Raw genomic sequence first — 15197 nt, 5'->3', positions numbered from 1 at the left:
TGTCCTGTTGCAGTGTGGTTCAGTGATAAGCGAAGGTAACTTCTCTTCACAACATCAAGGCAGTTACGTATTTTTGATAGCAAATAAGTCACCCGATTAAAACCAGATTCAACCAGATAAGATGTGAGAAAAGCGATAAAATACAACTTTGCCTTCTCCCAGAGCTGTGGAAACTTATTAGCTATTTCACTACTTATCCAGAAATAATGTTTGTTACGTTTGAATCTAGTTTGGGCTGTTGAAATATTTTATTCAGGCAGTGAAGTTTTGGTGGCCCATCAGAATTTACTGTGGCCCCCTAATTTTCCGTCATTCACATGTGGCCCCTTAGAAACATGGCGTCGCCCACGTTGAGAACCACTGGAATAGACTACAAGTATATGAGACCTACAGGAGCAACAAATGACATTACACAAATAGTTAGCTGAACAGTAAATATATAACGTATAGTAAAGTCTCTTAAACACCTGGATGAAATAAATTCAAATCCTATATAAAATAAGTCTTTCCACTTTTATAATGAATAACAGTTAGGGAAACTAATCAATTACTTACAACAGGAAACTTTAATCCTCTGTAAAGGAGAGTTACATAGCACTAATTTCTGATTTTTGAAATTCTAAAATGAAAGGTATTATCATAGTGGTTTATTACGATACACACAATCAGCTATAGATGGTAAATGGAGGTCAAAATATAAAACAGCAGAGGTTTAGGTACTTAAGTTTTACCATCTTATTCAGTAGTTTGTTTTTCATAACTGTGGAGAAGAAATGTCTAATTTTTAAAGCACTTGGTAGCTTGGTTCTGCCTTTGAGTTTCAGTTGGTTGAAGCCGCTATTGGAAGCTCTTGGGCACCTACCTACACAGAGCAAAGATGAGGTTTATGCCATAGGTGTGGAGACACCAATAAAACCAATTTTGTTACATTAATCTTTGACACATGGGAGATATGTTTTGGACTCTTCATTAAGTTAGAAGTTGTCTTTTTATTACACAGCTTCGTGAACTGTGTATAAACTTCTTGAGGCTTTGGGCTAGAAGCTGGGTAAAGATCTCATTTTGCCATAGGTGTGGAAGAACCAATAAAACCAATTTTGTTACCCTAATCTTGATCACATGGGAGATTTGTGTTGGACTCTTCATTAAGTTGGAAGCTGCCTTTCTATTACACAGCTTCGTGTTCACATTTTCTTTATATTATTGTGGTCTTTTGACAATATTGTTCTTTGTGAAATCCGTGTTCTTCATTAAGATTGGCTTAATTAATATACTTAATATACTGTATTTTTCCAAAAGAGAATTGTAAATTCCCCTTTTCTAAATCGAAGAATTTGTAAAACTTTCTTAGACTAACGAATTTAAACGTTCGTTGTTTGAAATTCAAACGAAATCTTTTCTTTAAACTTTGATAACATAACGGACGTAAAGGTAAATTTAAGAGTTCATAAAATTCACTGTGCCTATTTAAATGCCGAATGTTTAACCAAGGTTTCTAATAACACTTGTACGATGTAGAATTTGTAATGAAGTTGTCAACTAAACATGTGACGTATGGCTTAATTATTCAGGCGCACAAATACATTTAAAACATGCGTTATTTTACGTTTAGTTATAGACATTGCTGGTGTGTTATGGACAGCTGGTAGAATAATCAAAATATATATTATATACTGGATTGTCGTCTTCTGTTAAAAAAAAACACACACACACGCATGTTTGTATATTAATTCATTTATATGCTCATGAACAATTTATATAATCCAAGGGTTTAATTAACTTTGTTAATATTGATCCAACAAACAAGAAGAGAACAGGGCGTACGAAGGAAGGGGCTTGTGTTAACGTTCTGGGAACAAACGAACACGAACTCTGAATTAAACTTAGAGATATTATGCTTCTAGCATGATCAGGAGACGTATTTTGAATTGTTTGTAAAATCTGGCTTCTCGAAGTTTCTTGCACAAAAACACAATTAGTTTGACCAACCAGAAACTCAATGAAACCTTTCATGTCCGTACGTGATCCGTATTACTCAAATCACCCATTAAGCTGTTTAAATATAAGTAAAGAATTCAACTGCTCAAAATACCATAAAATTAAGAGAAACCTGCTGTTTAATTGGTTGAAATTACTATTAAACTTGAGAGTCATTAACGTTTATTGTGATAAAGGATTTTTTTTATTTTAGATAAAAAGAAAAAAATATGAATACTGAATATAATGAGGAAAAACGATCACGAGTCAGATTAAATTCTTCCCTTTCAAAATCCGGGGCTACAGTTCCTCAGATAGCCCATTGTGTAGCTTTGCACCAAGAAAACAACAACAGAACAAAGTTTATAAATAAAAGACTTAAGAAAATGTAGAGTACAAATTTAATTAGTTTGTTGTTAAGCACAAAGATATTTGGGCTTGAATGAAATTTGCTAGTTTGTTGTTAAGCACAAAGATACACAACGATCCCAACTTTTAGCATTGTAAGCCCTCAGACTCATCCCTCGGTGGGACAGCGGTAAGTCTTGGGATTTACAATGCTAAAATCAGGGGTTCGATTCCACTCGGCGGCACATCAGATAGCCCGATGTGGCTTTACTATAACAAAACACACACACACACACATACTCATTCTATTTTAGTTTATATCAAGCTTCAACTAAAATCTAAAACAATCAAGAACAATAAACAAATTGTCCTGCATGGCCAGGTGGTTAGAGTGCTTGACTTACAATATAAAGGTCGCGAGTTCGAATCCCCGTCCCACCAAACATGCTCGCCCTTGCAGCCGTGGGGGCATTAAATGTGATAGTCAATCCCACTATTTGTTGGTAAAAGAGTAGCCCAAGAGTTGACGGTGGGTGGTGATGACTAGCAGCCTTCCCTATAGTCTTTCACTGCTAAATTAGGGACGGCTAGAGCAGATAGCCGCCCCCCCCCCCCCCCCCAGTGGCGAACTTATACTGCTAGAAACCGGGTTTCGATACTCGTGGTGGGCAGAGCATAGATAGCTCTTTGTGTAGCTTTGTGCTTAATAACAAACAACAACAACCTCAGTCTTACCGCTGTGCCATGGGGGGTGGGGTGAAGACATCCAGAACAGTTTATACATTTATCACAAGCTTGACAAAATTACGGAACATTTCAAATTTAGTAAGTACCTCTAATACAAAACTCGAGAACCGCATTATTTACAAAAAAATATTTTTATAGTCGATAGCTTATATATATTCACTTGCCCTTCCCAAGTGGCTCAGCAGTAAAAGTGAAGGCATATGACCCTGGAATGAGGGGCTCAATCCATGCAGTGAGTATAACACGAATAGCCTATTGTTCACTTTTGTGCTTCAAATAAATCAATTATATTCATTCTTATAATTAATGATGAGTATAGTATCATGTTTGAGTTGTCCAGCCAGCTACCTTCAGAGTTTGTTGAAACTAGCAGATAACTTGATAACTGAGATGGAAGACTTCCTAATTTTTCTTCTGTCAAATAATATATATATATAAATATGAGTGTCCACACTTGATGTTGGCAAAGTGAACTCCATTACATTTATAATGATATTTCATACTTCACAAGGCTGTTCTCAGGTTCTATTTGTTTTGTAGTGAGTGGGAAATTTATTAGTCTAAGTATAATCTGGACGCTAACCCTCGTTGAAAGTTTAAAACGTGCAAGTAGTCACCATCATGTTTATAATGTTAGTTCCACACCTATAGCACCAACAGTATTTATAAGAAGTACAAGCAAAAGTACCCGTCCCCAGTGACGTGAAAGTTTAAGTTAATCTATCAATTTAAATTCTTTCATGGACTTTAAAAAGGTTAATTGTGTTGCACTTTTGGTTTCACTCAGAACCAAAGCTCTGAGCTAATTATACCGCCCACCACAAAAAGTAATTGTTGATCATTTCAGTCATGCTAAAAGCCAACAATAACATACGGTAAATCTACATTTTTATTCTTTAAGTTACGTCACATTTTGAAATGTGAATGATAGTGGGATTAATTCCTAAAATGTTAGTGTAGAATATCCTGCTTGTGAAATGAAATTTGGCATCAACATTATTCGTGTCTGTTCTCCCGTCATTTCAAAAGTGAATTTTGGGCTTTACTTGCGTGCGCAGCTTTGCAAGCGGGAGACAGACGAACATTCAGTCAGACACCACGGTTCGCAATATATATAAGATCTGAATACATTAATACTAGTAGATGCCCGTTCTAACTTATAATTTATGTATTTTTGACGTCGGTACTATAAAGATAAAAACCTTATACTATAAGGTTTTGTCATCATCGAAACGTTGTACATTTGCTGTCATGTTAAACTTATATTAAAGTTTTTCTTCATTACCCATTTAAGCCGTCTCCAGCCATTATTATAATTTATGTATTTTTGACGTCGGTATTATAAAGATGCAAAATTTTATTGTACCATGTCGAATAAAGTTATTTGAATTGAATATTTCCCACTTTGACACTTATTATCGAAATGACAACAGTATAAAAAGTGCTCACTTCAGTAGCGGTCTTTTCTTGCGCTCAGTAAAATGACAAGAAACGATGCCATCCAACGGAAAACATCCTTGTGGCTACTTATCGAAGCTGAGCGCTCTAACGTGCTGGATGCACCCATTTCTTCGAAACCAAAATATTTTTGTCAGCAATGCAATTTTCCTTATTGAAATAACACATGGAATGACAAAAGACGGTTGTAAACGGCCCACTAGACAACCATACTAGACAACCATCAAGGGATTGGGTTGACTCCCCTTTTTATACTTATTCATCACTATGTTAGGAAAATTACCGTTGAACTTTTTTTTCCATTCATGCTTCATCTTTGAAATATTTTTTCCTCTTAATAAGTTTTTCTTACATTGACTGTTCAATATATATTAAGACTGACGGATCAATGTTGATATCGATATGAAATTCTAGGAATTTCCAAAAATGAATAATTTTCCTGTAATGTACTCTTGAAAAGATGTACGATTTTTTTTTCTACAAGTAACCGTTCAGGAGATACAGGACTTGACAGATAGAAATTTTGCTATTATATCTAGAGATAGTGACGTGTTGCTGTGCATGGGAGCCGTGGCGCCACGGTGGACTTCTTTTCTATTTCTGTTTTAGATTCACGGCGAATATTTGAGTACGCGACATGGCAATACCACTAAGGGTAGGCTTATGTCTGGCAGTGTATCTTACGTTCTTTTCTGAGCAAGAATATTGTATATAAAAAAGACCAAAGCAATTCAAAGCTCTGGGCATTAATTTCATAGATGACTGTATGTAATACAGTGAACACCAGAAAAGATCATAAACACGTAAGAGGCTGTGAAAACACCTAAGTTGTAGAACTGCTGATACCATTGCAAAACATCCCAGGCTAGTTGTCCAGGAAAGACTCCCACGAAAACGATTGCTAACGAGTTTTAAGCACCAAATAAGTCACACGTCTAAGTCTACAGTAGCAGTTCTAAGGATCGTATAAAATAAATCTAGAGTTTATATAGTGTCCTTCTTTAAATAAAACCAGAGTTTATGTGATGTCCCTCTCTAAATACAATTAGAGTTTATGTGAAGTCCTTCTCTAAATAAAACCATAGTTTATGTGATGTCCCTCTGACTTAAACCATAGTTTATGTGATGTCCTTCTCTAAATAAAACCAGAGTTTATGTGATGTCCTTCTCTAAATAAAACCATAGTTTATGTGATGTCCCTCTGACTTAAACCATAGTTTATGTGATGTCCTTCTCTAAATAAAACCAGAGTTTATATGATGTCCTTCTCTAAATACAATTAGAGTTTATGTGATGTCCCTCTCTAAATACAATTAGAGTTTATGTGATGTCCTTCTCTAAATAAGACCATAGTTTATGTGATGTCCTTTTCTGAATAAAACCATAGTTTATGTGATGTCCTTCTGACTTAAACCATAGTTTATGTGATGTCCTTCTCTAAATAAAACCATAGTTTATGTGATGTCCTTTTCTGAATAAAACCATAGTTTATGTGATGTCCCTCTGACTTAAACCAGAGTTTATGTGATGTCCTTCTTTGAATAAAACCAGTAGCTATGTGATGTCCTTCTATGAAGTGAACCAGGATTCGTGGGATATCCTTCGTTGAATAAAATCACAGTTCATGAGACGTCCTTATCTTATATACGTATGGAAGTACCTGATTGGGAATCCATGGACATTGGGAATTCCTACAAATGGTGTTGGAAGACGACATTCATGTACAATGGAGAGTCAGTAGAAGGTTTGATAAAATAACGGTGTTGGACATCAAAATAAACATAATCAAAGATGGAGGAAAGTTTTATTATGACATCGTATTTATTATTTGTTTTCTGAAGTTAGCAACGGGTTTGTAAAGTCCCGTATGAATATTAACTTTTCCTACGTAACATGTAACTCGTATTGTGATCTTAACAGTATCATACAGCAGTCGTGTACTACGTTTATTCCACAATCTATCACTGTGAATGGCCAAAGCTTAACATATGACTTACTTATTATAATAGGTAATTATTATATCTCGTATATTATTGTACGTCTACTGAAAGTGTTTAACAATTTTCTGTGTTCATTTTTATTTTTAATTCGTCAACTTAAAACCTTCTGGACTACCGAGTGTGTGCTGTAGATGATATAAAAATCTCGTTATGATATTTTCTTTATTAAGTTTCCCCCACATCAAATTATTGGCATAGGATTTATAGATCCCCGCCGTCCTGATGGACCATCTGTCCTATATCGGCCGTTTACGTTTTTTTAATTACGCTTATTTAAGTTTACAGAGCTTGTTTGTATCAATTTCTTGTTTTTACTTCAATTTAAACCCACAACTCTGGTCCACGCGTGGGGTGAAGGAGGATTGCTTAATCTTCGAGCACCCCTGATTATTAATTATTTCAGAAGAAATAATTAATTTCAAATCAAAATAACAGCCAGAAATAATAATAATTCTTTATTAAGAAGAAGAAGAGTAACCTGTAACATTTTCTTATCATTTAGATAAACCAAAAGTGGTCATAAAATTAGGAGTAAACCAAGATTCTTGGACAGTGGCAGAAGACAGAGACATCCATCTTCAATGCGAAATTGACGCCGTCCCTTCTATAACCAGCAGTGGCTGGTATTTTAACAAGCAGGCAATCCAAAACGATCATTTGCAGAGAGTAACTGTCAGTAACCTAACACTGATGATCCAGCGAGTACAGCGCCATCACAGTGGTTATTACCGATGTTTTGCAACCAATGTTGAGGGCAGGGGAGAAAGTAAAAATGTACTTATCAAAGTAGAATGTAAGTATGAGTTGTTTGTTTTTTTTGTGTTTGTTTGTTGTGGATTTCGCGTTAGTCGTCCCTAATTTAGTAGTGTAAGACTAGAGGGAAGGCCGCTAGTTCATCATCACCCACCGCCAACTCTTGGGCTACTCTTTTACCAACGAATAGTGGGATTGACCGTCACATTATAACGCCCCGACGGCTGAAAGGGCGAGCGTGTTTGGTGGAACGGGGGATTCGAACCCGCGACCCGCAGATTTTACCCATCACCCACCGCCAACTCTTTAACCAACGAATAGTGGGATTGACCGTCACATTGTAACGCCCCCACGGCTGAAAGGGGGAGCATGTTTGGTGTGACGGGGATGCGAACCCGCGACCCGCAGATTGCGAGTCGAGCGCCCTAACCAACTGGCCATGCCTGGGTTTCCATTTGAAATTTGAAATCCATATTTCTGTCACGGGGTAACCCACGCCCTTAATTAAACAAACAAGTTTATTTTGTTTGTTTGTTATTAAACACAAAGCTATACAATGGGCTGTCTGTGCCATGGTCATCGCGAAATCCAATTTTTAGCGTTATAAATACTCAGGCTTTCCCGATAAGCCGCTAAGAGCCAATAAATTTGTTTGTTTCAGATATTCGTTCAAAGCTGCTAGCTATCTATTTTTAACTATCTACGGTAGTGGCCATAATCTTTAATTGAAAGACTAACTGGAAGGTATCTAGTTAACGTCACCCACCGTTAACTGTTGAGCCAATCTAATCAAATAATGGGGTTTTACCTTCACTCTTATAACGCATACACAGCTCCAAAGTGAGGAGCGTGATTTTGCAGAAAATAATTACTATAATTAGTATTTCAGACGATCGTTTAGTGCGACCTAATTCTAATAATTATAGGCTTAGTTTTTGTGGTGCATACCTTTAAAACAATTAGTATTGGTAATCGGTTTGTTACATGAAACTGTCTTTATTAATGTACGCTCTACTCTTTAAATGATGTAGTCTATGCAGTTAGGCTAATTGTAATGAGAAGCTCTCAGAGTTTATTCCCGGGGATATTTTCCGATTTTTAGAGCCTCCAGTGGCACAGCGGTATGTCTGCGGACTTACAACGCTAGAATCCGGGTTTCGATACCCGTGTCGGGCAGAGCACGGATAGCCCATTGTGTTGCCTTGTGCTTAATTACAAACAAATAAAAACAATTTTAGATGCCATTCTGTTAAGTTAGGGTTCGTTTGAAAGACCGTTGTGTTTGCTTTAGCTACTTAAAGAACTCTTATGCACATTGTACATTTCTATTTTAATATTTGTAATATATAAAAGCTCCTCTAAGATTAAATAGAGAGACGTTGAATCCACCGAGAACATGAAGTCTAATTGAACAGTGTACCTGATGGTGAATTGGTTTTGGTTTTGTTTTACAACTTATGTGTTGGTTCTTATATTACAATTACATGTTTATCGTTGAACAGTCCCACGGTCGGACAACGTTAAAATTATGGGTTCGATTCGCCTCTGTGGAGCCCCCCCCCAACCAGTAGCACAGCGGTATGTCTGCGGACTTACAACGCTAGAAACCGGGTTTCGATACCCGTGGTGAGCAGAGCACAGGTAGCCCATTGTGTAGCTTTGTGCTTAATTCCAAACAAACAAACAAATCCCCTCTGTGGATAGAGCAGATAGCCTCCGATGTGTCTTTGCTTATAGAACACACACATATATATCACTGACCAGGAAATTTGTTATTTTACAATATATTACAGGGCTTTTAGTTGGTTCTTGTGGCTTTATTAATGCTTTATTCTACGAGTTGTCATTTCTTGATTTACATTACTCTTCAATTGAACAAGAGTTTGGGTAGTGTCAAAAATATACTTCAAACTTACTCCAACATCTATTTATTCCAGTGTCATACTAATGAGTATTCTAAAACGATAAAACAGATTCGGAAAATACGATTGAAAATTCACGAAACTTAAGCATAAATTTGCATTAAGTTTGGTGTTGATTTTTGGTCGACGTCAATTTTAGGAAAATAAATTTGTTCAATGCTTTTTGTTTAGAGGAATATTCGATAGACAAAGTGATTTATACCGTTGATTTTAAACCTCTTTCTTATGCATTTCACTGTCGATATTATTAAGTGGTTTATCCCGAACTGAAAGTAATAAAGTCGTATTTACTTACGAACAATATGAGAAACTTCGTATAAATTCTAAATTGTTTGAGGTTGTTTAAGTAAATATTTTTTAAATATAATAATGAACACAATAAAGAATATTAAATATTAAACATAAACTTTGAAACCAGAAGATTATCAATTCAATATATTTGTCGAGTATTTATAAATATAAATACAAGGTATGAATTGGAAAAATAATAATTATATGCGGATCTATTCTTAAGTTTATTTAAAGTACTCTTAAAAAATATAACAAAAAACAACAATAAGTATAAGAGGGAAACAGAGACAAATATTTGTATAAAAAACCGTAAAACCCGAGCACTATGGAGAGGAAGATATTACCTCATTTCCTGTAGGCAGAACCCGAGCACTATGGAAAGGAAGATATTACCTCATTTCCGGTAGGCAGTTTACCACTCGTGAAGAGCCGTCTGCTTTTCGAACGCTCGCGAGTTGTTGGGTTTCTTTTTTTTGTCTTTAATTGTTTTTGTTTGTTTGTTTGTTTTTGTGCAAAACTACACGAGGGCTATCTGCGCTAGCCGTCCCTAATTTAGCAGTGTAAGACTAGAGGGAAGGTAGCTAGTCATCACTACCCACCGCCAACTATTCTGCTACTCTTTTTACCAACGAATAGGGAGGTTGGCCGTCACATTATAAGCCCCCACGGCTGAAAGGGGAAGCATATTTGGTGTGACGGGGATTCGAACCCGCGACCCGCAGATTGCGAGACGAACGCCCTAATTACCTGGCCATGCCGGGTCATTTTAACTGTATATATCTTACGTGTTTTCTTAATTTCATATATTCATATACAAATAAGGAACCCTTTAATATTAACAGCAAAAGGAAAAAGATATGTTAACAGACAGATAAACTCATTTACGGGTAGAGTGATAGATTAACTGACATAGTTGTATTAGGAATAGATAGAATAATAGATGATGGATAGATAATGGATAATACTTACACATTTTCTCTCTCTGTCGTAAATGACATAAATTATTTGTGAATGATTGTTGAACGGATGTTTCTTGTTAAAACAGTTATTTGGAATAGTCACGTGGTATAACTTCGTTAAGCCGATAGGTTCATATGTCACTTAAACCTAAGAACTTAAGCAGGATACTATGAGATGGCACTCTAAATTTAGACCAGCTTCACCACCATATATCGTGTTGGCGAACTTATCAACAAGAACTGATAACTTAAAATATGTAAACTATGTAGGTCTGAAAAAAAAAAGTGTTATTCGATCCAGCACTTGTCACCGAGTTATAACGAACGGTTTCGGGGAATTCTACCCCACCTTCAGTTTGGTGAACTCGTTGTAAACAATATTTCCATCCGTAAACAATACTTCACGAAGTTCACCCAGCTTTATAGATTCGGGCTAACCCTAAATTCACGAACCGAGCTAACAATGCAAAATAAACTTAATTTTAACACCTGCCACACGAGCCAGCCCAGTATCTTGATGTGGATTAAGAAAAGAAAAAAGAGTCATTCCGTAAAGGTTTAGGTTGTTTTGATTAGACAAAAATAAGACGTTTGGAACTATTTCCTAGCTTCATTCATCGAGATCTATTGAAATAACCTTAACTCACCGGTGTCCGGAATGACCCCCTGTTGACCATCCTAGGGTCAGTATTAAAAGGTGCTGGGCTGGCTCGTGTGGCAGGTGTTAATAATAAATCCTAAAACAGTAAATATTACTATAATTATCAAAGAAATTGTTTGTTTTAGAGCAAAGCCACATCAGGCTATCTGCTGTGCCTATCGCAGGAAATCGAACCCTGGATTTTATTGTTGTTAGTTCTTTAAGTTACCGCTGTCGGTGGAAAACTTATTGGAACTAAATATAAAGAAAATTGGAGTATTTCGTTACTTACGAAACTTATACATACAAGAAGAGTGAATACACTTAAAAATATGTCATTACTTACCAAACTCATAAAAACCTGTCGTTTGATCCCGAAATTTACACAACTTATAAATACAAGAAGAGTGAATATACATGTACATATAAATAAGTATGTCGTTACTTACCAAACACATAAAAAACTGTTCTTCTTGTATGTATAAGTTGTGTAAATTTCGGGATCAAACGACAGGTTTTTATGAGTTTGGTAAGTAATGACATATTTATAAGTGTATTCACTCTTCTTGTATGTATAAGTTGTGTGAAGTTCAGGATCAAACGGTTGTGTGAATTTCAGGATCAAACGACAGGTTTTTTATGTGTTTGGTAAGTAATGACATACTTATTTATAAGTGTATTCACAAACATTATATGGTTACATATTATTTCATCAAAAAGTGTTGAAAAGTTTAAACTTATAGAACACAATTCTAACAATTGTCGTTGAGCATGTTTCAGAGTGAGAGAGACTTTAGCCTCTCTTCTATCAGTCTTTACTGAAGTATATTTACTCTTGTATTTATAAAAACATTATATGGTTACATACTTTTACATATTATTAGTGAAACTAAGCTTAACCGATAAGAAATGAACCAGAAACAGAAAGTAAACATTATATGGTTACATATTATTACATATTATTAGTGAAACTAAGCTTAACCGATAAGAAATGAACCAGAAACAGAAAGTAAACATTATATGGTTACATATATTACATATTATTAGCGAAACCAAACCTAACCGACAAGAAATGAACCAGAAACAGGAAGCAAACATTATATGGTTACATACTATTACATATTATTTGTGAAACTAAACCTAACCGACAAGAAATGAACCAGAAACAGGAAGCACTTTCTGTGTATGGTTCATTTCTTGTCGGTTAGGCTTAGTTTCGCTAATAATATGTAATAGTATATAACCATATAATGTTTACTTTCTGTGTATGGTTCATTTCTTGTCGGTTAGGTTTAGTTTCACAAATAATATGTAATAGTATGTAACCATATAATGTTTGCTTCCTGTTTCTGGTTCATTTCTTGTCGGTTAGGCTTAGTTTCGCTAATAATATTCTAAAATTAGTATTTTGTAAAGAACTCGAACTTTTAAAGACCAAGTTTGTCACATATAATATTCTTTTCTATTACAATTATTGTTCTACAAACATCTCAGTTTGTTTCTTTTTTTGCCTTTTTGTTCTGTAATAATGATATAAAGCACCTTTCGAACGGTTTCTTGCAGTTGCACCAATCTGTAGTCAGGGTCAGAAGAAAGTTTATGGGCTTTCGGTGAATGAAACTGCTTTCGTCACGTGTCAAGTTGAAGCGGACCCTCCTGCCATTTCTTTTCGTTGGAGTTTTAACAACTCGAATGCTGGACAGGAGCTACTAAACTACAACAATACCGAAGGCCTGAAGAGTGTGGCATTTTTCACTCCAAAAGACAAACACGATTATTCGACGCTGTACTGCTGGGGAAGAAATCACGTTGGGATCCAGCGAGAGCCCTGTGTCTTCTCACTGGTGTTTATTAGTAAGTATTGGATGTAAAAGCCTAGAATAGAACAGTCAAGATATCTCTCTGTTGAATAATCTTGTTTCTTCTGTGCTGTTTTATCCATTCCAACGTTATTCGTATGCACGGAATGCCTCTGTGGTAATATTTACACATGCAGCAAAGAAAGTAAACAAGACAATCACGCCCTCTGAGCACATGTGCAAGAAAAGTAAAAGAAAACAACAACACAAATTATAAGCACTATAATGTTACTAAATTAAAATTAATTTAAAATTCTTATAATAATATTTTATATTTATCTAACTATAGATATTTAGAATCATTATCTACAAATGTAGAGAATTAACTTCGGGAATTTTCGATTAACCTCTGAAATTAAGTCCACTAGCGTCTCTGGTTTCATTAGTTATTCGTATCAATCTACATTTCACTTAAACTTTTTCTTCGTGTGCCTTGTATTTCTTAATTCAAATTGCCCTAAGCCTATAACGTTGAGTTATAGATGCTACTAACCAGATTAAACGATGGTTGTATATACATTAGGATCAATAAATACACCCATTAAGGACCAAGTATTTATCATCTTCTGCTTCATACACAGTTTTTCCGCCTTTAATTTCTAATAAGGTTTATCTTTATGCATAAGCTATGCCATTAGTAGGAATGAGTTTGTTATGTCAAAAGTTTTAACCTGTTATGTATTCATTAAAGTAATTAGTTCTGTAAATGTGTATATAATTAAAACTTTCACAATCTGAATAAGATTGTAAATGTTTGACGGCTTACGACTGGAAAACAAAATAAGGCTTATTAACGATACAAAAGAATGTAAGAAAAGCATTATTTTTTCGTAAAACCTTTAACATATTATTTACAACTTCAGGCCAAAATTAAGGTAATCATATAAATAAGAACTAAAAAACAGTTTAGAAACTAAGTGTTGGATAACAAACTAATTAAATGTACTCGTTACCACAAACCACCTGCAACAATTAAAGTACACTGAATTATCAGCTGGTACCTTTGCTCATAATGACGTTTTCGGCCGTAATCCTAACATGGCCACACCAGCTGAAAAAAGGATTGATAAAAGGTAGAGTAAATGACATACAGGGAGGTAAACACAAAGCAATTGTGTACAACGTAGAAGATAGATTGAAAATTATGTGAAACGCATTTGTATATTTTCGATATGTGGCACACCACGATATGACAATGTTTCCAAATGGTATACAACAGTTTGTCACGTGTTTGAGCAGTGTATAATTTTATTTCCAAATGGTTGTGTACAACAGTTTGTCATATGTTTGTGTAGTGTATAATTTTATTTCCAAGTGGTTGTGTACAACGATTTGTCATATGTTTGGGCAGTGTATAATTATGTTTCCATACTAAGTCATATGGTTAACTAACCCTACATTTTTTAAAACTTCTATAAGATTCAAGTCCAACCAATCATACTAAGTCATATGGTTAACTAACCGTACATTTTTTTAAAACTTCTATAGATTCAAGTCCAACCAATCATACTAAGTCATATGGTTAACTAACCCTACATTTTTTTAAAACTTCTATAGGCCCTCCAGAGCCTTTAAAAAATTGCACAATTACTAACACGACGGTTGATTCTATCCATCTGGAGTGTATGGCTGGTTATGATGGTGGTTTACAGCAATATTTCTTCTTGGAGGTTTATAACTCTCAACTGGAACGCCTAGCTGCCAATATTACGAGTCATTCCAAGCCTGAGTTCCATGTTTTTGAGCTACTGGAAGAATCCCGTTTCATCCTTCTCCTGTACTCTGCTAATGCCAAAGGGAAAAGTTCTCCTGTAGCACTTACCGCAAAAACGAAACAAGTTACACCAAAGTATATTGGTAAGTTGCAAATAAGAGTTAGGACTGTTTTACTTGGCATTTGTTTTTTTAAAAAGGACACTTTGCTGCTGGTAATAGGTTATTTTGCTGACATCCTATCTTAATTACTGAAATATTATTTTTCTTCCTCTTAAAATACACGAAGATTGAATAAAGCTAAGGAAATGATGGTTTTATCTGTTTGTTTCTATATAGACCTTGAGTGAAATAAACCTTCAAATAAGCATTTTATTTTTATAATATTTACGTGTCTACAGCTATAATTGTTTAGTATTTTCATTGATCCGATTTTAAAAACGTTAGTGGACTTCGTGTGGGGGGGGGGTGAAATGAAACATGATTTTTGTATTCGGGCATGTGTGGTGTGAGAAGTAGATGGATCGGTG

The 15197-nt window shown here is 35.3% G+C and overlaps 1 protein-coding gene across 1 annotated transcript in view; it reads left to right on the top strand.

Annotated features, from left to right (window-relative positions):
* Positions 1-15197, top strand: part of LOC111088145 (nephrin-like) — a 32985-nt gene that overhangs the window by 15566 nt on the left and 2222 nt on the right. The window contains exons 3-5 of the mRNA XM_022397296.1: positions 7033-7323; positions 12659-12949; positions 14512-14811. Of these exons, the coding sequence (XP_022253004.1) occupies positions 7033-7323; positions 12659-12949; positions 14512-14811 (882 nt within the window). The remainder of the gene's footprint in view (positions 1-7032; positions 7324-12658; positions 12950-14511; positions 14812-15197) is intronic.

This window comes from Limulus polyphemus, unplaced genomic scaffold (genome assembly GCF_000517525.1).
Source record: "Limulus polyphemus unplaced genomic scaffold, Limulus_polyphemus-2.1.2 Scaffold3212, whole genome shotgun sequence".
In the NCBI taxonomy this organism is placed as follows: domain Eukaryota; kingdom Metazoa; phylum Arthropoda; class Merostomata; order Xiphosura; family Limulidae; genus Limulus; species Limulus polyphemus.
This window is presented reverse-complemented; position numbering and strand designations above follow the sequence as displayed.